At 48.2% G+C, this 27464-nt stretch overlaps 1 protein-coding gene across 5 annotated transcripts in view; it reads left to right on the forward strand.

Annotated features, from left to right (window-relative positions):
* The window catches only part of KIF26A (kinesin family member 26A), a 249432-nt gene that overhangs the window by 189963 nt on the left and 32005 nt on the right, over positions 1 to 27464 (forward strand). For all 5 annotated transcript variants that reach the window (XM_069638136.1, XM_069638135.1, XM_069638133.1 and 2 more), the window contains 2 exons: positions 4623 to 4806; positions 25573 to 25782. In XM_069638136.1, the coding sequence (XP_069494237.1) occupies positions 4623 to 4806; positions 25573 to 25782 (394 nt within the window). The remainder of the gene's footprint in view (positions 1 to 4622; positions 4807 to 25572; positions 25783 to 27464) is intronic.

The following is a 27464-nucleotide window of genomic DNA, read 5'->3' on the forward strand; positions in this document are numbered from 1 at the left end:
CTGCATGATGGTGTCGCATTGAACGGGCTATCACATCTTGGCCCTAGTAAGAGACATGCATCTGCGAAAGCCTGGGGGAGGGACACCTCTCAGAAGACGACTCCCGCCCTTTCCTCCCAGGATCCAGGTTTTCATTTAATGTGCATCTTGTGGGGATATCAAACGTATTGTGCTTGAACACACGTGGCGCTCCCCCGAGCAAGACAAATGTGCATTTCTGGTCACATTTGTGCCGCAATTTACTAAAATCTTTCCTCTAGGGTGGCATTACCCGTATTATTCTGAATGTTAAAACTTGAAGCTGTGGCTTGCAGCCTGACCTAGGGTGTGTGGTTGGATCTGTCTCGGGGGGATAGCTCAGGGGCAATGTGCTCGCCTTGAAAGCAAGATGACTCGGAGCACCACAGGTTCGATCCCCGCATCGGGGCTTAGAAACCTCTGGGTATTAACTGCGTTATAAATAACATATCATATCATATGTGAGATTTAAATCATTTTAGACGAAATCTATTGGTCAGCTTCATTACTACTGAGATCCCTGAGTAAAGGGAGCTACGACCACTGGGAAAATGAGCCTTGCGTTTGGTGATTTAAGCTACTTACCATTTCATTTCTTCCTATAACATTTCAAGTTCTTTTGCTTCCCCTTTAGTCGGAAGGCAAGATTACAGCGCCAAGAGGCATATCAGCAACTAGTGCCTGATCTGTAAGACACTCACTTATTAACCCTTTCTTTCATTTACTCTCCCACCGACAGCTACTCACATCTTCGACAACTCCCGCTAACCGAATGCAGTACTTTGGTGAAATCTCAAGCTGAGTGGTAAAAAAAAGTCCACTCTTATCAGGGACCTAATGTGTAGGCCGGCATGCCCCACGTAGAGCCGCTGCCCCAACATTGCAGAACACAGTACAAACCACCACCAAAATCACAAAGTAATAACTAGCAACCATTAAAGTCTGGTGGCAGAATCAAGAAAGAAACTCCTCAACCATTCCCGTACTTGAATGGTAATTGCAGACTGAAACCACAACAGTCTTGAGGCAATCAAGGAAGAAAACCTTACACAATTTGCATACTCGCCAAGGCCATATGAAGCGACATCCCCTATGCCAAATTTTTGTATCATCTAACAGGATTGCAACAGCGCCCTGATGCCCACAGGCTCAGGCGCTTAACAAATGCAAATAAATAAATAAAATAATAGGAATGCCAAAACTGGGCGTAGTACTTTTCTTGGCCACTAGGCGCTATCTATCATGCTTAGGGACACCGGCATGAGCGTGGCCGTGAGGCAACGCACTTAAAGATCACATTGGAGCCACCGTTGCATGGCACGGGCCCCAAGGACACCATGCTCTGAGAGGATGCCCCTAGTAACGACCGACTGTTACTGTATTTGCACCTGCGGTCGCAGCAGCCCTGAACGCCAGCAGCGAGACGTGCATGTGGCGACGAGAAAAGGATCAAATCTTGGACCTCCGTCGCCCCCTTCAATAGTTGATTCATTTATTGAACATTTCTATAGCGCCTATACAGCAGAACGTGTTTCCAGGCGCCACAAGACTAAGGGGGGAAGGAAACAGAGGAGCTGAGCAGTCAGTTGAGGGTTCCTGGTACATAGAGCTCTCCATAGTAAGGTCTCCTAGTCAGTGTTCATAGTTTCCCTCTGCTGCACCCATCCACACGCCATCCAGATATGGGTCTCTAGCAGGGTCTTGGCCACACTCACATAACTTTAATGGCTGAAATGCGCACACGCACAGTAGCCCCTCACAACTCTCCCAAATTTGGACTCTGGTCCCTCCGAGGGCGTTCAACCAACAGCGCGTTGGGACCGTACTTATGGTGGAAGGCGCTATACAAATGCAAAATGAATAAATGAATATCCCAGTACATTCCGAGAGAAGGTTTTCAGTCGGCGATGCAGGCCTGTGGTTAGTGTAATCTTTCTGGAAGGCACGGCTAGAGGACAGAGTGCTCTTTTCTGTACATGAAGAAGTTTGGTCCATGTGAGACCATATCTTCAGGCGAGGGGGGTGGGGGGGCTGGCCTCTAATAACCATGATTTACTGCTTGGCTTGGCACCTGCTTCCAAATCCTTCCATTTCACATTTAAGCTATCACATCATCCAATACCTGGCTTGTACTCTGGGCTCTTGGGGTTAAGCCAATCCTCTGTCATGTCGGCATCACACTTTCTTGGCTTGGTCGCCTCTTGGGTTTGCGAGAAGGTTACACGGGCCATTAATGTACCAGGCTTTGTAGGGTGCAAATCAAAAGAGATTGCTGGCAGGGGTCCCAGTCCAAGCTGGCCAATCGCTGCTCAGTAAACACACGAGACATCAATAATGAACTGCTGAGACAGGCTTAAAAACCTATAAAGTGTTTATATGTTATGTTATGTTATTTGGCATTTATATAGCGCTCTATATATCATTGGTATGATCTCAAAGCGCTGGTAGGTTGAACGCACTCGGGGACCGCAGTCCAGGTCAGTAGAGAGAGAAGGTGTCGTGGGGTGCGTGGGTGCAAACATATGTCAACAAACATGGTGTTTGGAACTTAATGAAGCCATTTCCTGGTCCATTTGGGATCAATGTCAGCTTGGAGGGGATTCGGTTGGCGATGTATGGTAATACTTACACGTCTAAGTCGATATTTCTGTAGAAGTCGATAAAGCATGCGGGATGAGTGATACCCAATGTCGACTTTACCTTCCAGTGATGGGGTAAAGCTTTCATACCGCAAGGCATGGTGTTGGGATCAGGGTGTACATTAACCCCATGCATACCGTGCCCCTCTGGACCTTCCATGACATGCTTGGACTCGGAAGGCTTGTCTTCGCCCCACTGGAATGGCTTCGAAGCACAGTGCTTTTTCTTGGAGCCGGTGGAAAATCCTGCACTCGGGTTATATATGATTTTACCGACAAATATTACAGAGTGGTACATTTCATTGCAACAAAATTACTTTTTATTTTTATTTGGGGGTTCCCCCCGAGCCCCTCAATTTTCTACCCTTATAACGCCAACCCAACCCCATCCAGACTAATTTGAACCCCTCACCCCACTACCCTTTATATATTTATTTAATGTTTTCTGTCTTTTTCGGTATTATGGTTCTCAGTGAAATGTACCACTCTGTAATGTTTTCAGTAAATTGACTGGGTGCCCCTGTACTCCACCTCTTCCACTGGACTGATTTTAGCTTACATTCCTTGGAGCCTGGATTGAGCTAGAGGATTTGTATAGCGCATAGTTAAGGAGAGTTCCGTCTCCAGGAGCTGAGCTTATAATCACAGAAGGGATGAAGGAGAGTGATTTAAGAAGGACTAACCCTGACTCGGGCCTCAGAGTTTTTGTACTTGTTTCCCATTGTTCTTAAGTTAGTCATAAAGCGGTGGTGGGTGCCTATTCCAGACCGGAGAGGTCTGTATCGATGGACCGCGATTACTCATGGCAGCTTACTTCAATCTTGGCCGTTCCAGGACTCTTTGGTTCGAGGATCTCAAAGGTCTGAGCGGTGAACACCAGTTCACCGTGGAAGCTTTTTGACACCGTTCCGTACGATACCTTAAGTTGTGGTATGGTCCGACAGCAAGTGGAGACTTCTTTCTGGTGAAACCTATTTTGCCTTTCTCGCCACACTGATAGATTTTGAGGAATGGAAACGCTGTACTAACCCCCAGAAGGAGAGCTTGCACGCAGGGTACTGCAGCAGACCCTGTTCCGGTTACTGGGTTCTACATTGTTTCATCGCCGTGATAATTGACTTCGATGAAATTAACTAGTGGTGTCTTTTTTTCTTTTCTTAATATGGGGATCCACCCCGCACACCCGTCTACCCTCGCCCACATAGCGAGATGTTAGATTTTCTAGTCTGTGGTCTGATAGCTGTGCAGAGCTAAAGATCACGTCTGCTTTGGAGCCGCCTAATTAGAAACAACTTGCAAATGTCCCTTTTCTGTTTCCATCACATATCTTGTCAATTTCACATACTGGTGCCTTGCAGTATTTGTGCCTGAATTCATACATTTCTGAACTGTGTGACTCAATAGAGGCGTTAAACAACCTCCCTTTATCTCATGGAAAGCAAAATGGGAGCAGGAAGCCAGTCTTTCTTCTGTTGTGGTTGTTCAGCACTGGGGTTGGCGCAACCAAGAAGAAAGACTTTGGCGGGGGTTTATGCTTATGATGTTTTGTAGTTATTTATGCGCCCTGGGTAACTGGTATGAGTGCCACACATCCCTTTCATAAAATGTTATCGCCAGCAGAGCCCATCTGGCCCAGTTAGTTACGAGGGGATGATTTTCAGCATTTTATGATATGAAAGAGGTTTCTGCCGGCTTTGGCTCAGCCGTCAAGCTGTTGGAGGAAAGTTGGGCCATAATTGAAACTCTGTTGGGGGTAAAAAGTAAGTGGCTGGCTTGCAAGACATATTTCTGCCTTCACTTGCCTCGATTCATGTCCTGATGGCGTTTTCTCGTGAAACCTGCTCAGAGTAAAATGCGGTGAATTGTTACCGCCGCATCTGCCCCGCTGCACCGAACTGCATTACACGCATGACAACGTTTGGCTCTTTTTCTCAAGGCTGTTTCTTTTTTTTTGTTTTTTAACAGAGCTGCGCAGAAACTCAACCTGTCCTCCAAGCGAAAGAAGTACCACCCCCCGCTGCCGCATTCTCACCAATTCTCTGGCTTTGCCACCAACTTCAGCGGCATCTTGCAAGTGTGCCCGCCGCCAGCACCACCATGCCTTCTGCGAGCTGCGTCGAAAGCAAAGGACAACCCTGGCATTGGAAAGGTAACCCCCCCGTCTTGATGTTTCCTAACCTTTCCTTAAAATAAGCTTAAATATAGACTCGAGAACTGATTCTAAATATGTACGAGCAGCACTGGTATTGGAGTGCGGGCAGTGTGCGGATCCTGCAATAACGCATGGGGGTATCGCGATATTCTAGGTCACTTGGCTGTGAGAAGCATTTGTGTGTGGCTGGCCCACTGGTGATTAATAAGGAGTTGGTGCCGTCACATTCGTCGGGCGCGGGCTGTCCAATCATTGCCTTTGGCTACCAAGCGATGTAGCGATAGTGGCATTCTGGAGACCGCAGGACTCTTAACCTCATATCTACACTGGGTATCAGGTCATAATGTCCCCATACATAATGTCGCGGGGAAAAGCCATTAGCGACATTATATATGGTGACAAATATGTATGGATATATGGTGACATTATGTATGGGGACGGGTTGCGGGGATGTCCCCTGCTCCCATTTAAAAAAAAACAAACGGGGTTTGCAGTGTTGTCCCACACATGTTCAATGTAACAATGTTTCCGCAAAAAAACACGGCTTTTTTGTCAGGGGACATTTTTGCAGGGACATTATTACACGGAACCGTACAGAGGGGATGATGCAGAAATGTATTTCCAACTGTGGTTTGGGGTGAACTGGAGTGGCCTAGTGGCAGACGCAATAGTCAAGATGGACGCCAGGCTGCCCATGCAGGCACTTGTGCCAGCTAGAGTCTGGGTAAACACGTCTTGGTTGAGTCCCTAAGGCCTGAGATGTTGACCGCTTATACAAAGATCCCACTTCTGCACTGATAGCGTGATGAGTGGCACCTTGCTTCTACCCCTCTACACACGTCTTGGTTGAGTCACTAAGTCCTGAGATGTTCAATGCTTATACAAAGATCCCACTTCTGCACTGATAGCGTGATGAGTGGCACCTTGCTTCTACCCCTCTACACACGTCTTGGTTGAGTCACTAAGTCCTGAGATGTTGAACGCTTATACAAAGATCCCACTTCTGCACTGATAGCGTGATGCGTGGAACCTCGCTTCTATCCCTCTACACACGTCTTGGTTGAGTCACTGAGTCCTGAGATGTTGAACGCTTATACAAAGATCCCACTTCTGCACTGATAACCTGATGAGTGGCACCTCGCTTCTAGCCCTCTACACACGTTTTGGTTTAGTCACTAAGTCCTGAGATGTTGAACGCTTATACAAAGATCCCACTTCTGCACTGATAGCGTGATGAGTGGCACCTCGCTTCTAGCCCTCTACACACGTCTTGGTTGAGTCACTAAGTCCTGAGATGTTGAACGCTTATACAAAGATCCCACTTCTGCACTGTTAGCGTGATGAGTGGCACCTCGCTTCTAGCCCTCTACACACGTCTTGGTTGAGTCACTAAGTCCTGAGATGTTGAACGCTTATACAAAGATCCCACTTCTGCACTGATAGCGTGATGAGTGGCACCTTGCTTCTAGCCCTCTACACACGTCTTGGTTGAGTCACTAAGTCCTGAGATGTTGAACGCTTATACAAAGATCCCACTTCTGCACTGATAGCGTGATGAGTGGCACCTTGCTTCTAGCCCTCTACACACGTCTTGGTTGAGTCACTAAGTCCTGAGATGTTGAACGCTTATACAAAGATCCCACTTCTGCACTGATAGCGTGATGAGTGGCACCTTGCTTCTAGCCCTCTACACACGTCTTGGTTGAGTCACTAAGTCCTGAGATGTTGAACGCTTATACAAAGATCCCACTTCTGCACTGATAGCGTGATGAGTGGCACCTTGCTTCTAGCCCTCTACACACGTCTTGGTTGAGTCACTAAGTCCTGAGATGTTGAACGCTTATACAAAGATCCCACTTCTGCACTGATAGCGTGATGAGTGGCACCTTGCTTCTAGCCCTCTACACACGTCTTGGTTGAGTCACTAAGTCCTGAGATGTTGAACGCTTATACAAAGATCCCACTTCTGCAATCTCATCTTCTACGGAGCCCTCAAGTCTTTTTATAAAAGGCACATGTTTCCTTTCCTCAGTCCCCTGGAATGCACTGGCAGCTTCTGCTTCTTCTGCGCCTCAGACCGAGGCAGACATAAACACAGAAATGACGGCCCATTCACAGCTTCCCCTTTGGACCAGGCTCAAATTGAGAAATAGGTTGCTTGAAATAATGGCATATTTCACAAGCCAAATACCTTCCGCTTGTGAAACAAGGCTTTGTAGAAGGAAGCCATATGCTTGGGCACGTGGCGGGTTCCGCGTCGGAAAAATTAAGTTTGCACTGTCGAATAAATTTCATGGACATCACACAGCAAATGCCGAAACAATGGTGGAATAACCGCCCTAATTATATTCTGTAATTAAGCTGCTCACACAAATAATGCCGCAGCTCCCCGTACCAGCTAGATTTAATACCGTCTAGCCGAAAGCGACCCATGTCCAGATGAGATGATTGGACGTTCACTGCACCATCTCGCTGAACCCATTATCCCTGACAAGACCGGAGACCTCCCTGCTCTTCTGGGATGGAGTCGATGGCACCCCTCTTACAGGTCCTCTTCCAGGAGGCCACAGGAGACTTGCTACGAGAGGTGCCGGACTCTGCGATATCTCCCTTCTGAGAGTCACGGGCGCTCCCAATCTTCTCAATATATCTGGCTACTTAGCCAAGAGTTTGACTGAGCCCCACCTCCCCACCTTCCCACCGAGTGGTTGTACCAGGCACCACAATGCCTTTACAATTGTCCCCAAATAATTAAAAATAAATAAACATTCTGCTGATTGCTATGATCCAAATTTTGGACCCCTCTGATGACTTTGAATACTTGCCGAGTCTCCCTGGTCTTTCAACTCGCCTTCTCCCAGCATCCAGAGACCTTGTGATTCTTGCGTTCCGCTCTCACTTGACTCTGGCTCTGGGGATTCAGGAGTCCCCACACCCTCTAGATCCCCAAAGTCCTGGTGGGAGAAAAAAGGGGTGTTGGTAGGTCTGGAAAAGATCTGGAGCTACGCTAATGTCGGGACTTTCGGGATTTGGGGCTAAGAAGCCTTTTGGTTGTAGCTCTTGAGCTTCTATATGGGGCTACAACCAAAAGACTGGGGCTTTAGCCCTCTCAGAACCCCCCAGCAACGCCAGGAGATCTGACATCCCTCTTTAGAGGTGCTCTCTGTAACTCATGGTTAAGGTTGATGAGGCTGCAGTCTTCTGCCCCCCTAGAGCAAGAACCAGCTCCTCTAGTGGGTACGCAGTGTCTCCTAAATTTTGAAAAAACACTGTGTGTCAGGGTCCCGGGAATGCAAAACCTACTTTTTGGCAGATGGGATGTCTCCAACGCTAAATACTGAAACTTCAACTAACGCGGATGCGGGGAGGCGGGGGGGTGCTTCCACCTCAGGGATTTCCAGCCACGACCTCCAAAGGGTAGGATTGTTTCTGCTCTTGATAAGGGCGCCTTACAAATTTCCAATAAATAAACAATGCATACAATAGGGGGTCTGCAACCATTGTCTCCCCAGATGTCTTGAGATGCATCTCCCATCGGCCATGGCCTTTATAGGCAATGGTGAGGGATGATGGTAGTCGTAGTCCAAAAGATCTGGAGAGCCGCGGGATGCAGCCCCTTTGCAATAGAGGCGGCAAGAGATGATTAGTGTGGAGAGGGTATTAAGAAAACGTGTTCCTCCACTGTAGGCCCAGTCTTTGCACATAAAATACAGAATGCTACAGGGTCCAGTTGGTGGGTTGCTTCCTGAAAAAGAACTTCCTGGTGCTATACACACACTGAAGACCATTGCTTTTGTCCTCTAGTGTGCCAATTTCTAGGAGATGAGGAGGACAGGTTGGTCCCTCACCCCCGGAAGGACAATAAAGACAGAAGATACGTTTCTCCAGTAGAGAAGACGGGCAGGTATCCCTAAGGCAATGTCAGGGACTGCTTGACTGAGCAGATATAGGAACCAAGGACAAATGACTTATTTGGGTGCGACCGAGTCCTTCTTCGATCCAGCGCAACCTTCTGGAGATATTTCCTGCCCTCATTCCTGAGCAGCTCAATGCGGTGTGATGCCAACGACGAGGTCCTTACCCAAGGCAAATCTCCAGCCGATGTCACCAAAACACTGGTAGCCTCCTTATTCATGGAAGTGACCTCAGTACATGAAGTCCTTCATAGCAGGACAGTTCCTCACACCCAACTCTCCACAACAGAAGGAAAACAATGGCATTGAAATTGAACATGTGTTCCTAATACTGCTTCTATCTTTTGAACTGGGTCTCGGTCAAGTCTATCTCTCTCTAGATTTCACCTTTTCTATCCCATAGTCTTTGCTGAAGCCGTCGCTCTTCTCTTTCCCCCGTAATGGAAAAGCGATCCATTACAAGCGGCCCGTGCTGAATTATTTCAGCAAGAACAGGATCCACAGTAGTTTTACCTCTGACATTTTCTCGAGCTAGACGGCATTTCTCACCCCTAATATATCCTCCTCTTCCCCCTGGACGGTTTCAAATAAAAGTACCCAATTCATTGAAAGTTCGGGGCAAGCTGATGGTGTTTCTGAGATGAATACTCAACCCTGTTATACTGGACGGGCATTAGACTCTTAAATGGTCATTAGACTCTTAAATGCCCTTCTGTGGAGAGTTTGAGGTAATTCAAAGTTTTTTTTAGTAGAACGCTCCAATCCTATCATTCCGTACAGGCATTACACTCTTAAAAAGCCCTTCTGTGGAGAGTTTGGGGTAATTCCAAGGTTTTTTAGTAGAATGTGCTAACCCGATCATCTCGTAAAGGCATTAAAACATGAAATGCCCTTCTGTGGAGAGTTTGGGGGTAATTCCAAGGTGTTTTAGTAGAACGCTCCACCCGATCATCCTGTAAGGGCATTACACTCTTAAATGCCCTTCTGTGGAGAGTTTGGGGGTAATTCCAAGGTGTTTTAGTAGAATGTGCTAACCCGATCATCCTGTAAGGGCATTACACTCTTAAATGCCCTTCTGTGGAGAGTTTGTGGTAATTCCAAGGTGTTTTAGTAGAATGCTCCAACACGATCACACTACTACGGGCGTTACACTCTTAAAATGCCCTTCCATGGGCCGTTTCCAGTTTAGGACATTTCCAGTTTGGGGAAAGCTCACGCGCATCGTCGTTCTTACTAAAGGTTTCTTGTCTAGGGAACAGTCTAGCCTTCTCCATATGAGCAATCACTTACCCCCAAAACTTCTTTAAAGTTTTAAATAGAAATGCTATATATTTCTTAAATTCTCACTCTGGTGGACCAGTTGTTAGCAATTTTTCTTTCCCAAGCAAACACTGCAATAGTCAAGAATTGCGCAAAATTAGCAATTGTAGATTGAAAGGAATTGCGAGGCGGGGGAGGACTATAGGGGGGGGGCGCTAGGATTCCAAGAAAGAGGTGTGTAGTACCAGAAGTTGCAGAACCGTGCGAGGTTCTGGGTGAAACACATTGAAATATCCCCCCAAATCGCCTTTCAAATCGGGTTTCTCACTTGTACAGGCCATCCGCAGGCCCCAGAGCTTCTAATTAAATATATCCCTTTAAAAATGGCCAGCCACCGCCCGGCAGCTTAACTGGATCTCTCCTCGCCTCTTTGTGCGCTCAATGGGTATATTGAGTGTAATACCTGAAGAACGGCGCGGAGGGTGCCTGAAAGACATTTAATATTGTCAAGTGAAGGGAAGTCAGATAATACTCCGTTTCTGACATTAATGCGCTACTTAGGGTAATTTGTCGTATTGCGGTATTAAAAGAGACATCGCTTTCCCCTGGGTTGCCGAGCAGCCGCCTTAATTTGCTCTTTTCTTGACTACTTCACTAGCGTAGAGAGCTTTTTATGTATAAAATGTGTTTCTTGGGCTCAATTCAACCCACTCTTTTCAATGCGGCAACACTTAGGCGGGCCTCCGTAAGTGTTCACGGTTTACGGAGATCCTGCCAATTTCCTCTGTGCCGTAACGACGATCCTCGAACGGAACTATTGAGGCAGAGAATTATGAGGTTGGGGGGGGAGTCGGGAGGCTGCTTGGCTCTCCTCCCGGAACGGCTCATGGCCAGCCGACTCTACCTGAATGAGAGCCAAAGGACAGGATTATGGTTCGCGAACCTCGGACAAGGATTTGGCGCTTTGAAACTACTACATTAGCGATTTGACGCAGTACAAAAGCAGAGTAACAGAGCTATGGGCGCCGGCCGGGCCGGCTTATTTGGCCCATCGTTCAAAGACTAATACCGACGAGGTACTCGACGTTGTCGGTTTTATTACTCCGGGTTCGCTAACGACGGGCCTGAGCCTATCTAAGTATGACTCATAAATCCGGCGAAAACAAAATCTGTATTTTTTCATTACCCATTTGCACTCCGATATGACCCATAAACAACGTCCCGGCAAGCAGCGCGGCGCTGCAGTGGCACGCAGCGCTTTCCTGTCGAGGGACGTTTCCTTGAAATACTGTGGAGCGGCCCATAAACGCACACGTTTTCTCTAATGTTCTGGTCACACTGGAAAATGAAATAGTTTTGTTAGCGTCACCGGGGGAGAATGAATCACTTGCGTCTTGCAGCAGCGCAGTTCCTGAGGAGTAAAACACTGAGGAGCTCGCCCCTCCTGAGACCCACATACTATGCGCCTGCGTAGCCGTTTTGCATTGCAATTTTCTGCAAGCTAGCAGCGCAAGCCGGCGGGGAATGGCAATAGCTATGGCACACAACAAGGGGTACACATCTGTCAGTGGCTAGTAGAATGGGGAGAGCGGGCTGTCTACACTCCAGAGCAAGGCTTCGGCTGCAAAAGGGATTCACGATTTCAAGGCCTGTCGCGACGCACGCATCGGTGATAGTTTAGTCCCTTTCATGCCTCTGTGTGCTCAACCCACAGGGCCGATTCATGGAATATTTGCCCAGTTCAACATGACTTTGCACTGCTGAAAAGTGGCTTTGCACTGCCACCACAAACCCCGATTCATGAAACCGTGCAAAGTGTATTTTTGTCGTGCAAAGACGTTTTTTACTGCAAAAATGACTATGCACTGACTTTGCCCAGACTTTGCACTGCAAAAATACACTTTCATGAATCAGGGTTTGTGTTGGCAGTGCAAAGTCACCTTGAACCGGGCAAATATTCCATGAATCGTGCCCTCAATCTCTGCACACTCTGAATAGAAATGCTCGTGGAAAGACCCCCCCCCCCACGCATTGGTCATGATGCATGCAGGTGTGTGCACTGTGCCGTGCGCAGAGAGCCACGCCCACACTAGAGATATGCACGTGCAGTACACTGAACAGGTATGCCAGGGGGAGTATGCGCCCTTTGATAGTGCACAGAAGCCACTTCATGGCGCCGCGGGAGCAGGCCGCTGCACTTTCTAAAACCCACACAGAGTCTTTATAAACACAGTAAGTTTTTCCAGGTTCAAGGCGCCTATTGATGACGTCAGAAAAGAGAATACACATTATCTTTCTGGTATTAAACAGAATAACACACTCCCGTCGAGTTACTTTTAAGGCTATTAAAGGGCTTTCTTGTGGACTGTGCCTGCTTAAAGCATTCCACCCACAGCCCCATCTATTGTATCGCACAAACCCCCCCCCACCCCCCCATGGCTTCTCCGAGCCTTATACAATACACATGGGGAGCGTTTTAATGTGTACTATGTGTAAAGGTGTTAGGACAGTATCGGCTGCAATCTCTGGTGATGTCGTTATATACTTTGGTGCTGTTGAAAAGATCCGCCTGGCACGTGGAAATGCCTTCCAATATAGTTTACCAGCTACTTGGGGGCTTTTTTCAAATATACGATATGCTATTTTATTTGTATCGCGCTCACACCTAAGTGTTTGGTATATATAGCTGCAGTCTGCGGGCCACCCACTCTACGCGCATGGCCGTGCAGTGTCCAAACTCACTGCATTGAGGACGATTTATTTATTTATTTTACATTTTGATATACCGCGCAACATGCCCGAGATTCTGTGGGCAAACTCTTTTAAGTAGCATCTTGATACTAGAGTGCTTAATGCTGCCCTGAGCTACTTCAAAGCGCTCTGGGCAAAGAGGGGGGAGGCACGCGGGTTAGGTGAGGGCAAGGCGTACCCCTGCTTGAGTCCCAGCACAATGGCCCTGTAGATGCAAAGGTTCATTAATCTGAGTGCCAGCCCTACTTACACCTGACCTGCAACCCTTCATTTATACCTGCGTGGCCGGCACGAGCCCCGGGGCACTATGGACCCCGGCACTTGAAAGAGTTATCAAGTGCTTGAGGCCAAGCCATCATCGCCCTGTTCCACTTCAGGAGCGTTGACGAGCAAAACGTTCGCATAATGTAAAGCGCCACGACTTCAGCGCCTCTATTCTGGGAGACAGGTCTGCTGTGGACGTGGCCCGCCGCTTTGGAAGGCTCCGGCCAGGCTATCCATTGAGTGCAAGCTGGCCTCGTGGTTATGGTCCGCTTCAACCACCTACACCTTGCGCTGTGTACCTGCTCCAGAAAAGGGGGTATTCTTCAAGTGCCAGCATGCAAAGCGATCAAGAAAGGGTGCCCAGCTGATAACCTGATGGGCAAGAGGGAGGAGGGTGCAGTTCCCCAGGAGGCCAAGACCAAGATGACATCCCCCGACCCCTCGCCCACACACAGGCACCCAGGCCTGCTGCACACCTAGAGGAAACGTGAACGCGCCACACGTTCACTTGCACGCAGACAGTGGAGTAAATTTGGTAAAAATGTTAGGGGGGACATGACATCTAAAGGAAAGGTGCCCCTGCCAAACAAATGGGGACAAAATGGTGTGCCACGAAAGTTGGGGGGACAAACACCCTTGTCCCCTGTAAAATGACGCCCATGCACTCTGACAACGGTGGCCAGGGCAAACTTTGCTCCGCCTTCACTCGCCATTCCACAAAGCTGCATTTTATAATGCAGAACGCAAAGAGTCTAAAAGCTTTGCAAATGCCCAGCGGCACACAATGGCAAGGCCTGGCGTATAGCATACCTTGTCATGAGTGGTCAAGGACTCGGATCATCGAAGCGCATTTCCAAAAGCATATAGCACCGTTACTGTGCAATGCAATGGCGTAAACAGATGTGGCGGTCGCATTCTGCGACCGTAACGAGCCCGCTCGGCCAGGGTAAGTGGAATGGGTGTTGCTGCACTTGGCTACCCTTGTTAGCTTTGCTGTTGGAGATATTCGCCCATCCGCACAGTGGGATTGCACTCACCTGGGCTTTTTTTTAAATTTGATATGAAATTGAATGATGGTTGCTCAACCTCTGGAAAATGTCTGGGGCTAATCCGCACACATTTTCCTATGCTCACCGCACGACATCCACATATACCTGTGTACTCTAGGTGGACACAGACTACAGGCGCCGTCCTCCCTGCCATATTTAGTAGGAATCTGGCAGGTGGAGTACACGATGCATCAAGAGGGACGGCCAAAACCTTCCTCTGCCATGGCCAGCCTAATTTACTATCAAAAGCTCCATGGATCCGCCCTGTACGTTTGTTTACCCTCTGCAGATGGTGGCAGCAATTAACATAGTTACCATACTAATAGAGTGTACTTCAAACAGTCCCACATGGTGCCTGGCTGCAGAGGCTAAAACAAAGGAGATAGGAAACCCCAACAACCCTTTGATAGGCACTGTGTCAACCTGAAGCCAGCTCCCGCCTTTCAGTATCAAGGGCAGTGGCCTGTCATATTTGGGACTATGTATTTACAGTAGTCCCCCCTGCAGGGGACCCCCATTCAGAAGGTACGAGTATATGGATAGATGGAGAAAGAAAGCATTTTCTCTCTGCAGCTTCAAAGGAGACCTGCCACAGCCGCAGACCCTCCAGGAGCTCCAGAACCGGTACCCAGCCAGCACACAGCATGCCCTGTTAGGCTCTGCATACAAGCTTCCTAGGTGGGAAGTGCCAGAGAGTCTCTGAACCAAACAAGGACAAGGATGTTGCCTCAGCTTTGTGCTGTACATCTTAAAGGACGACACAAGCCCAGTGAAGAAGCTAGGAGGAGTGCATTAACAAGCATCAACCTGCGTCTGCTTTAAAGGACATTTTCGAGCCATTCAAGCCCCACAAGCTGCAACCGACTGCAGCTGCACCAAATGACTCTGTTAGGCCGTAGTCACCCACATCGTCCCAGACACCTAGACCAGTGCGTCAGACCCACCAACCAACACAGAGACAGTCCCTCACCATGATCTGCTGTGTAGGCCAACACGCAGCTGTCCGTCCAGCCTTGTTCACTGAACTGCTTGTCACCTGATACCTGCAGCTGTCTCCCATCTTGAACTCTGTCGCAGAAGCTGTAAAGCGCCCTGAAACCGACTCTACACCGTCGAGCACAAAGAACATCTACTAGCACAAGGTACATTGCAGTTCAGTCCCCCTGGTCCTTCTCTGAAGGCCCCTAGTGATATTTTATGACCCATTGCTCCCTTTGTGCTGAAACCAGGTATCCTTGAACTAATGCGATTAATTACTTTACCGACCACCCTCCTGTCAGTATCCAGAGTGAATCCCTTTTCCTTCTTGAAACTGTCTGTCCTCTGTGCTCCTTTACAGGGGGGGTTGTATTTAGTAGTGTGTTAGAACATTCTGTTAAATAATAATAAAGTAGACATTTCTATATTGCAGCTTAGAAGCACAAGTCAGAGGGGACAGTAGAGGGCCCACATCTTGGTAAGGCTTAGAGCTTAGAAGCACAAGTCAGCAGAGGTAGGAGAGGGCCCCCATCTTCCTGAGGCTTGCAGTTTTGAAGCGCAAGTCGGCGGAGGCAGGAGAGGGCCCCCATCTTCCTGAGGCTTGCAGTTTTGAAGCGCAAGTCGGCGGAGGCAGGAGAGGGCCCCCATCTTCCTGAGGCTTGCAGCTTTGAAGCGCAAGTAGGCGGAGGCAGGAGAGGGCCCCCATCTTCCTGAGGCTTGCAGCTTTGAAGCGCAAATCGGCGGAGGCAGGAGAGGGCCCCCATCTTCCTGAGGCTTGCAGCTTAGAAGCACAAGTCAGAGGGGACAGTAGAGGGCCCACATCTTGGTAAGGCTTAGAGCTTAGAAGCACAAGTCAGCAGAGGCAGGAGAGGGCCCCCATCTTCCTGAGGCTTGCAGTTTTGAAGCGCAAGTCGGCGGAGGCAGGAGAGGGCCCCCATCTTCCTGAGGCTTGCAGCTTTGAAGCGCAAGTCGGCGGAGGCAGGAGAGGGCCCCCATCTTCCTGAGGCTTGCAGCTTTGAAGCGCAAATCGGCGGAGGCAGGAGAGGGCCCCCATCTTCCTGAGGCTTGCAGCTTAGAAGCACAAGTCAGAGGGGACAGTAGAGGGCCCCCATCTTGGTAAGGCTTGGAGCTTAGAAGCGCAAGTCGGCAGAGGCAGGAGAGGGCCCCCATCTTCCTGAGGCTTGCAGTTTTGAAGCGCAAGTCGGCGGAGGCAGGAGAGGGCCCCCATCTTCCTGAGGCTTGCAGCTTTGAAGCGCAAGTCGGCGGAGGCAGGAGAGGGCCCCCATCTTCCTGAGGCTTGCAGCTTTGAAGCGCAAATCGGCGGAGGCAGGAGACGGCCCCCATCTTCCTGAGGCTTGCAGCTTAGAAGCACAAGTCAGAGGGGACAGTAGAGGGCCCCCATCTTGGTAAGGCTTGGAGCTTAGAAGCGCAAGTCGGCAGAGGCAGGAGAGGGCCCCCATCTTCCTGAGGCTTGCAGCTTTGAAGCGCAAGTCGGCGGAGGTAGGAGAGGGCCCCCATCTTCCTGAGGCTTGCAGTTTTGAAGCGCAAGTCGGCGGAGGCAGGAGAGGGCCCCCATCTTCCTGAGGCTTGCAGCTTTGAAGCGCAAGTCGGCGGAGGCAGGAGAGGGCCCCCATCTTCCTGAGGCTTGCAGCTTTGAAGCGCAAGTCGGCGGAGGCAGGGGCCGGCTATTTTCAACCCCCAGCATGTGCAGGCCATTGATTCTTAAGATCCCGCAATGGTGAGAGGAGGACTCCTCGTTGGCCAACATCCCTCTGACACAACCACAAATTGAGCAACATGCAGAGGGGAAAAGAATTGTGGGCCACCCATCAGATCTGAGAAATGTTAGAACAACATGGTTTCCAGCCATGTACTGAGCGCATATTGGTGTGTTCTGCTCCTAACCAGTTGGATCACAGCTAGAGGCCATTTTACCATGGTGGGCTTGCTATATTTGGTAGGATTCACCTTTTAGGAACTCTGGACAATGGCTTGTCTTGTGCCTCAGGGATTCAGAATATGTCAGGGCGATACTTGGTTGCGTGTTGTTCGTGCACGTGTATATCAGGCACATGAGAGTACGTTCAATACTACGTTGAACCAGTCGGTAATGAACATTTACCAGATAGCTGGAAAGGATGAAAGGCTGAGTCACCTCCCCTGGCATTAGATCATGTGACCTTCAGGCTGCGCACAGATTTCTGTCGCCGATGCATTAGCCTATGGTGAAACCTGCCGGTTAGTGCTGCTTTGATAACAATTGGAAATGAAATCAATGCGGGGGCATTTATACAGCGCCCAGAGGCCCCAGGGTTAGGCGCGCTTTATAAATGCCAAAATAAAATAAATAAATAAATCCTCAGGTCTGCTTTAATGAGCACAAAATGCCCCATTACTGAGTTCTATGCCAGCCCCATTCTGTCGCACCTTGTGAAGGTCTGGGCTTCTTCTGTATTCAACGCGAAACACTCTGCCCCTCGGAGTAAACACTACCCAGGCTACCCATTTAACTATGGTGAGGTAGTGATTCCAAGATAAGGGCGCTGGAAGGTGTAGTCCAACTGGATCCAGTTTTAGGGATTGCAGAGAGCTCTAAAAATGGGAACAAGCAAGACATATTGTGAAGTGGGGCCCTCCGACGCCACCCTACACGAGCAGGGCATGCATCAAGACTGGAAATAACCAGAACCCATTTTACTACACAAATAAACTCTGCAATGTAGGTTAAGTGGTCTTTTCCATTCCACAGATGCTAACACACTGCACAAAAGACATCACAAGGAAAGCTGCAGTTAGCAGGAGGGGCGTGACACTCCCCTCCTCTTTGCCGTTGCAAGTTTATGTTAGAAAATCATCCAAGGGCATTGTGTCAGACGGGGCTTCTGCCCTGCAGCAAGAGCTTTAAGTTGCCAAAAAAGTTTGGAGAAGTTAATCTGGGGGCTCTCGCATTACCCACACACCGGGGCTTTCCCGGGGCGCAGGACTCGCTGGGCAGAAATGAATGTTGCCGACTCCTCGGGTCAGAGCCCAGCCACTTTCCACTGCCTTAATCCCCGCATCAGCAGCCTAACAATAGCCGAGGCAGCCTGGGGAGCGAGCAGAGGGATAGGTTGAGCCCCGAGTACTTGGACTGTAGGTTGGGCATGAGCTGAGAGTGGACTACAGAGACCTGCCCCCACAATACAACCCCAGAGGACTCATCCAGTGCTGCGTACGGCAGGGTAAACCTATTGGACCTCATTAAATGAGGTGCTTTGTGAGCCTGGATTTAGGAGGGTGTTTATTTGACCGCCTTGGCGATACTGCAAGGTCGCGCAGCGCACTCTAATGCGCTGCACTCTAATGTGCTGCACTCACCCCTCGCCGCTTTTCTCCTCCAAGGATCCGGCCTTGGGTCCATCCCCCAGAATGCACAGCTGCCCCATTGACTCCCAGCCTGGCTCCCTTCTGCCACTTCCTTCCCACGTTCTCACCAGGACCAGAGAGGGAGGAGGGCTCATTCCCCTCCAGCTTAGGGGCGCCCGCGCCGCGTCAGGTCCAAGGGGTTCCAGGAATAGAAGATGGCGTTCAGCGCAGCCCCCTTTCATGCTCCTAAAGAAGAATGCAGAGGAGGTTGCTTTCCCATTCAAGCTCTAAGTGCCAACCTTAAATATAGGCACTCGCGTGGCCTTGGGCTGGAACGCGCAATACGCGCTTCAAATTCATCAAATATAAAATGCGACACTTCCGCCTCGAAGTGGCTGACGTGATTGCTGCAACAACAAAAAAAACACACATTGGGATAGGTGAAGTGTCATTACACAACATTTGTCTCCGAAACGACATCACAGGAAATGAGGTCACATAAGCTGTGTGCTCAAGGACAGGTCCTTTTATGTGTTTTTTTCAAAGCAATATAATTACAGCGTTTGGCGTAGCAAAAAAGCATATTACATCTGCATCCCTCTTCCTCGCCCAGTACTTAATTATGAGGCATAAGGGGTGGAGGTGGGGGAGGGGGGGTTGGTATACTCCCAGATATAGGGGAGGGGCATGGAGAAAGAATAAATAGAAAAGGCTTTCCGATCGTGTAGTCTGGTGACTAATAAGTAGGTACGGAGACGAGGAAGAGCATGACTATGAGTAACGAAGATTACCAGTAAGTAATCAGAGCATTAAGAGTGAGAGCGGAATGCAGTCCAATTTTTTGAAAAGGAATAAAGCGGGGTTAGCGAAGGCTGCCCGCATCTACCTCTTACTGACAGACCTGCCAGGAGCACTTCATGGAAGTCCCATCAGCTGACAGCACAGGGAGGGCAGGCAGTGTCTTCAAAAGTGCTCTCAAGGAAAATGAGCAAAAACTCCAGTACATCGACAAGGGATGAGCGCATCCACTTTCTAAGTAGCACAAAAAAAGAAGACATAATGGGCAGGGGAAGGGTTAGAGAGGGTTGGTGAAGATTCCTGGGGGCATGGGGTCACCCTCCCGCACAGCAACTTCCCTTTCTGTGCCAGCCCTTATAGAGGCTTTTGGAGGCTTGAGGGGACAGTGAGGGCATTTCATAGGAAAGTGCTGCTCCTTACAGGGTGTGCAGCAAAGTCTGTGCAGGGGCCTGGCGAAAGACCTGCATTCACTGAATAACTGCGACTGTGGCGCATTCCCAGAAGAAAATGTCTGAAGTGCAAATGAAAGGGTTTTACTAACGCTTTGAGAGAGAGAGAGAGAGAGGCAGACACCCACTCCCAGAGCACTTAGGCTGCAGTTCGCTAGCGGTATTCAAGGCGATCACCAGTCAAAAAGTCCCATGAGGACTAAAAAGGTGGCCTTTCCTGACCAGTGCCATGCATCCCTGTAGCGCAGGTCTCTGCAACCTGCAGCTCTCCGGAGGTTTTGGACTACAACTCCCAGGATTCCTCATCATTCACTATGCTGGCAAGGACTGGCGGGATTTGTAGTTCAAAACATCTGGAGAGTCAAAAGTTGCAGACCACTGCAATAGTGTCTCCTGGTCATCAGGGATAGTTTAGTTTAGTTTATTACTTGTATTGCGCACCAAACCCGAGGGTATTCGGGCGCATCCCATAGGGTTATACACAGCTTGGTTGTACATAGGAAAACATTACAGTTACAATGTAGTTATATAATGTCAAAAAGCATAATTACAATAGAGAATGTTTACAAGACTATTACACAGAGGAGCATATATACAATAATATATTTTACAGTATAATTACCAAGGGGTATCCACCGTATAAGAGGGGTTATTGCAAGTGAAGACTATAAGGATTTGGACAGGAGCCAGAAGCTCACTTCACCGTCAGAGTCTTTGAACAACTTTATAAGGTTGTGGCGAAATTTTGTGCATGATGGTTCTAGTCTGAGGGTGGCAGGAAGTGAGTTCCACAGCTGGGTAGCCTTGACCTGGAAACTGCTTCCTCCCACTCTGGCAAGTTTGAATCTGGCGGTCAGAAGGCAATTTGTGTTGGAGAGTCTGGTTAGTCTTGTCTCAGGTTTAGTAACGATTCTGTCCACAAGATAGCGTGGGGCTACTTTGTTTACACATTTATGTGTAAGGGAAGCAACTTTGAGTTTTATTTTGTCGTTTGTGGACAACCAGTTGTTAGCTCTTCTAGTGTCAGATATATGTGCTCTCCTTGCAATTCCGAGTGCAGCTCTAAGAGCATTATTTTGCTGAAGTTGGATTTTCTTGGTAGTTTGTCTACTCGCCCCAATGTACATAGCATTTCAGTAGGCGAGTCTTGATAGTGTGAGAGCTCCAGCAAGAGTAATACAACTGTTATTGGAGAGGAAGGCTTTGCCCGCTCTAATCACTTTGCAGGTGTAGGCTGTGGTCGAGGCCAACGTATTTACCTGTTTGTTGAAGGAGAGGGTAGAGTCCAAGTAAAACCCCAAAGTTTTCACTTCTTTAGCGACTGTAATTATATTATTGTCGATATTGAGAGCTGAGTATTTTGGACTTAATTTTTTAAGAGATGATGGGGTACCCAGGATGATGATCTCTGTCTTGTCATCATTCAGGCATAGTCCATGGGAGGCCCTCCATGCCTGGATGATGAGATAAATCTTATTCACCAAGGCCAAATCCTCTTCATAATCACCAGTAATCGGTAGGTGGATCTGCGTATCATCTGCATAGTTAGTGTAGGTGATACCCAGATGATCCAGATCGTCGAAGAGGGGCTTGGTGAAGATGTTGTATAAGGTAAGCGAGACACATGAACCCTGGGGAACACCACACGTGATGGGGATAGGGTCAGCCGATGCCATGGGAGAAAAGACTCTCCTGGTACGATCACTAAGAAAGGATTGTATCCATGCAATGGCTTCTGGGGAAAAATGTGCTGCCGAATCAAGGTGGCTGCACAAGACCTGGTGGACGACCAGATCGAAGGCGGCCGATAGGTCTAGGAGTAAGAGGAGGGCTAGGTCACCTTTATCCCTAAGGTCATCGATCTGGGTCTTCAAGTCAATTAGTGCAGTTTCTGTCCTGTGCTGAGGCCGGAAGCCTGATTGTCTAGACCCTACCAGGTTATTGGATTCCAGATGTTTTTGGATTTGTAGATATGCCATCTTATCTATAATTTTCAGAAGGAAGGGTACTGTGGTGATAGGTCGGTAGTTGGTGGGAATTAAGGGGTCTAGAGTTTGTTTTTTTAGTAGGGGGAGCACCCAGGATTCCTTAAGATTAGTGGGGATAGAGTTGGTAGTGAATGATGCGTTGATCAGTTTAGTGATGAAGGGTGACAGTTCTCTGGCTGCGTCCTTTATAAGTTGGACAGGGCATTGGTCACCATGACAGTTGGAGGGTTTAAGTGAGAGTATCGTCTTTTCTGTTTCGAGAATGGTGACTTTGGAGAATTTGAACCGAGGCACTGTGTCAGTAATAGTGGGGATATTTGAGGTGGTGCTGTTGGACATGTTGGTAGATAGTGAGGCTTTTTTATTGTTCATTTTTATTTGTAGGGTCGCAACTTTGTTGGCCAGTGCTTGTTGAATATTCGAGCACCAAGGTTTATCCTTAATAAAGTTTTCCGGTACAGGGATGGGTGCTTCTCGTTCTTTGAGGATAGCGAAGAGTTCCTTAGTACTGGAATTAGCTTGGGCTATTCTTGTATTGTAAGATTCACGTTTGGCTAAGAGTATTTCTTTTTTGTAAAGGGCAGAAATGGCACTCAAATTAGTCTTATTTTCTTCGGATGGATGTGATTTCCACAATGTCTGGCATGATCTTTTTTTGGTACGTAGGGTTTTTAGGTGGGGTGAATACCAAGAGTTGAGGTGGGCCTTGGGTTTACTTTGTCTAAGTGGTCATAATGTGGTTACATTCTTTGACCAAAGCATCTGGTCCCACATTTTCTGGGATAGCATTAAGAGTAGGTATAACGAGAGGGAGTAGTTTGTCACAAGTGATGTTTTTTTATTGCGAGTGGGAATGGGAGGAGCTAGTAAAGCAGGCAGGGCAATAGGTTTACCAGTGTCGAGAGTGAAGGTTATAAGGTGGTGACCTGACCATATTACTGGTGAGATGGAGGAAATAGTAACGTTACAATTGTGATCTGCTATCCAGTCCAAAGTTCTTCCTTTTAAGTGTGAAGGGTGAAGTACTTTCTGGGTGAAGCCTTGTTCTGAGAGGATATTTGCCACATTAGATGAATGTGCATCTTTGGGGTCCTCATAACCTAGGTTAGGGTCTCCCAATAGTATGACTTGAGATTAATTATTTCGATTATTGGATATGATATTGGATAAGTCGTCTTCAAATGTTCCAATAGGATTTGGTGGTCTGTATATCAGATGAATGGTGAGAGTTTGGGCATTATTTAGGTTGAGTTTTACCGATAGGTTCTCACAAGATTTAGTGTCCAGATGGGGTGTGAGTCTGATTGGTAAATTGTCTTTTACAATGAGTGCGATACCTCGTCCTCGTGTATCAACTCTGTCTGATCTTAGGATAGTATATCCTTTGGGGATAGCTAATGAAAGCGCTGGACCTGCAGCGGCGTGCAGCCAGGATTCAGTGACTGCTAATAAGTCTAGTTGTTCTAATTGTATGATCTCCGCTATCTCAATGGCATGGGCGACCAAAGACCTCGCATTTATTAATGCTCCTTTGAGAGTATGGCAGGGGGGGACTACTGATGACAAGTTCTGTATAGTTTGTAATGGGTTGTCTTTAGATTTATGAATATAGGTGTCAGGGGCAGGTGTGGATCTGTTGTTACTGGGTACTAACGTTCTGGCTAGAGGTTCAAACAGTTTGGAGAGTCTTGCATGGAGTCTTCTATTTCTATCAAAGGTAGAACATGGTGGATAGGGGACAAGGCGCCCCTTAACGAAGTGTAAACGTTGGTGATCTGCATTTCATGCAAAAGAGAAAATGTTTATGGTGAAATAACCTTCACAACTCCAAGAAAGCTATGGTAGCTTTAGAGGGGTTTGAAAAAAAAAAAACTTTCACCTGAGATGTGAAAATCGCATTGAGTCCAGATCTTTTAGACTACAACTCCCAGCAGCCCTAGTTAGCAAAGTTAATGATGAGGCATCATGGGAGTCATAGTCCAAAACATATAGAGTGACCACCATTACCTGCAATTTGACCTTACCACTCTTAAAGGGCCTCTGACTCCTGTGATCCCACTCCCCGGGGCACTCGCCAGAAGCTTGCGTCAACTTACTGGAGAAAAGACCCCCCTTCCTTAAGGTGCCCACACTGACACCCTCGCCACAGCATTTAAAATCGCAATTACCCAGGATGTAGACGCCATTGCCCCTGTAACTATGAGAAAAGCGAAGAAAGTTAGACATTCTAACACCTGGTTCTCTCAAGAGCTGATAGAATTACGCTCCAAGAAGAGACACGCGCCCTCAGTCTGGAAAACAAACCCCAATGAGGCTTCAAAAAGGGCTTTTAATGCCATATCCAGAGAATACAAATCCAGGATCATCAAGGCCAAAGCAGCGTCCTTCAATACTAGGATAACCACCGCCAAATCAGGGACTAAAGAAATCTTCACCATCTTTAGAGAGCTGGAAAAGCCGTCCTGCCCACCTCCCTCCTTCGTGAAGGATGAAAAATGGTGCAAGAACATCCAATCGGCCATGCTCAACAAATTGAATACCTTACAATCCAAAACTCTAGCCCATCAAAAGGCCCTCACTCACCTTCTGTCTGACCTTCATAGCGACCCACATAACACCACGCAAACCAAGTCACCTAACCCCTTTGAGTTTAAGGAAATGAGCGAAACTGAAGTCACCGCCTCAAAACCACCAAACCCTCTAATTGCAAAGGTGATGCGTGTCCAGCACAGCTCATTAAAGACTGTGCCTCCACCCTGGTCCCTTTCCTCACTGCATTTATTAACACCTCTCTCCAGTCTGGCCATGTCCCAACTGGCCTTAAGGAAGCCTGGGTCTACCCGCTCCTTAAGAAATCTTCCCTTGACCCGCTGGTCCCAGGGAACTATATGCCCATTGCCACTTTCTCCTTCCTTCTGAAAATTCTGGACAAAGCAGTCTACTTGCAAGTTCAGAAATACCTTGAGGACAACTGCCTTCTGGGCCTTCGGCAGTCTGGATTCCATCCTCGCCACAGCACTGAAATGGCTCTCCTTGACTTCAAGAATCAAATGGACGACCTTAGAGAAGCATCAAAACCAGGCTATTTGTCTGAATTGTCAAACCTGTGTTTCATGTAATCATTGTTCTCTGTAACATGCCTGTAACCAAGACTGTACTTTACTGAAACAACAATTAAGCCTTCTTTCATCTTCACGCAAAAGCGCCTCGATGCCTGCGGGCTGTAGTGCGCTCTACAAATAAATAAATAAATAAATAAGAGAGACAAAAGATGCGGACCCCTGAACAAGCAGCATAAGGCTCACTGGATCCAGGAGGCCTGAGTTGTAATGCAGGATTCACACTAGACTAAACTATGTACATCTGTTAAAAGCCTCCTCCGCTTTCGGCCCCACAGTCAGGGGTGTGGCTAGGTCTGGAAAAGAATCAGGGCTACGATAATGTTGGGACTGTCAGGACCAAGGGCTAGCTAGCCTTTTGGTTGTAGCTCCTGAGCTTCTATCCGGGGTTACAACTAAAAGATCCCGGTGCTATGGCCCCCTCAGCACCTCTCCAGCAACGCCTCTGCCCACAGTCTCTGTACCTTCTAAAAAAGTGGTTGCTTAGAAACAAGACACACCCCAATTGCTATTATGCGCTATGTTAAAAATTATGATTTGTATACATAAAACGGCACAAACCTTTCAGGTGCCAAACTCCAGTCCATGATGGTCACATTCACCCCATGTCTTACGGATATCCACTGTAGACGAATTTGCATAGAATGTCTACATTGGGATTACTTAGTTGGTGAGTGGTTGTCCGGAAAACCAGGTGTGATTTGGCTCTTGAGGAGCGGAATTCGACACCCTTCTTTTGCAAATCTAATGTGATCCTTTCAAAATCCTGGCGATGCTGCAGTCTAGGGGGGCACCAGGTGTGATTTCTTATGTGACACCCCCTTTCTTTCTACCCCCTTTCTTTCCAGGTGAAGGTGATGGTGAGGATCAGCCCCATGCAAGGAACGCACGACACGTCCGAGTCGATGTCCTACTTGAAGGTGGATCCCAGGAGAAAGCAAGTCACCTTGTACGATCCCGCGACGAATGGAAACTCATGCTCAGGTCACAGGCGGGCTGTGGTAGCTGTCCCAAAGATGTTTGCCTTTGATTCCGTCTTCCCGCAGGATGCTTCACAGGTAAGGGCGTAGACTGAGGGTCTGCAACCTGCGACTCTCCAGATGTTTTGGACAACAGCTCCCATGACCTCTCACCAATTGACTAAGCTGGCTGGTGCTGATGGGAGTTGTAGTCCCACACAGTCGGAGAGCTAACGGTTGCAGGCTCCTGTCGTACACAGCCCCGAAACTGGGCCTTACCCCAATATGCTCAGTTTTTGAGCCTTGATTGGGTACTTTTCATAGATAACGACCACCTGATATAGACCTCCTCCTTTGACATCCAATGAATGGGAGGCAAGTTACAGGCCAATAATTGGAGTTGTGCGGTCATGGCTTTTCAGATAATTGTGATCGACTCAATGGCCTGGTTTTTGTATGAATTTATATCATAGATGCGCGCATTTCAGATCCCAAAGCGGGTATGCACGCTAGGTTTACTGAAGCTGCCGCTGAGGACATACCCAAAGGTTCGAAAAGCAATGAAAACTAACCCAAATATGAAAAGCATTTATGTAAATTCAACATAATTGTTCCAACAGGAAAACCTTTTAAAGGCCAGATTGAGTTTTGCTAACCTCACTACCGCCACAACTAATGTTAAGATGCAACTAACATCAGGCAATCGCATCAGCTGCACAAATAACTGGTGCACCCAAGCACCCTACGACACCTTACTCTCTCAACTGCCCTGGACTACGGTCCCCGAGGGCGTTCAATCCACAAGCGCTTTGAGATCATACCAATGATATAGAGAGCGCTATATAAATGCCACATAACATAACATAACCTGGTAAAAGAAAGCGCGTTTACGAGCAGGTAGCGGAGGGCTGAACGGGCAGCTCGGTTGCTGGGCACGGTGTATGACAAGTGCTGCTCCTTACATTGCTCTTTTCAAATTGGCCCTTGAAGGTTATGGATGCCACCAAAACTCTTCCTTCTTGGAAAAAGCTATGAAATCAAGTGCCAAAAAGCGCTTTCACTTCAGAGAAGTGTGTGAGCGTAGATCCCTTTCTGTCTAATTGCCAAACCTCCCCTGTTATATGATATCATATGATAGGTTATTTATAACGCGCTTAATACCCAGAGGTTTCTAAGCGCAGACCCGGGGATCGAACCTGTGGTGCTTCATGTCGTCTTGCTTCCAAGGCGAGCACGTTGCCGCTGAGCTATCCTTCCGAGACGTTGTTGGCTCCCTGCTCCCTTGTATTCACCCTTGTGATCGGTTTCCCCCATTTACGTATCCAAAGACTTGGAAAGTGCACGTTGCTCCCCGAAAGCAAGGTCAGCGCTCAATAAATACCCTAATCATCTTAATACTGTTTGTGGTGTGAGGCAGTGGGCCGTGCAGTTTTGGGTGGTGCTTTGCCAGCTCCTGTGATCCCCAAGGCCAGGCCTAGATGGACATGTGTCTGGGCACTAGAGCCGAAAGCCTCGAGTCTCTCAAACTCCTCCGCAAGAAGAAACGTCCCTAGTACAACAGCGAATAGGGCGACGAGTGGATCCCCGCGCTCCCAGGATTGGCTGACTCCAAAACGTTCACTTAACAAATAAGTGCATCCCGAGTATTGTAGTTTTGATTGGTTTAAATTAACCATTTGAGTTGATTTCCCCAATAAAAGAAAATCCCAGACTGATATACGGTATCCCAGTGACGTGCCACCATCTTGCCACAGCAACACTGCACCAGAAGACGTTAGGTG

Source organism: Ambystoma mexicanum, chromosome 14 (genome assembly GCF_040938575.1).
Source record: "Ambystoma mexicanum isolate Mex_15411 chromosome 14, UKY_AmexF1_1, whole genome shotgun sequence".
In the NCBI taxonomy this organism is placed as follows: domain Eukaryota; kingdom Metazoa; phylum Chordata; class Amphibia; order Caudata; family Ambystomatidae; genus Ambystoma; species Ambystoma mexicanum.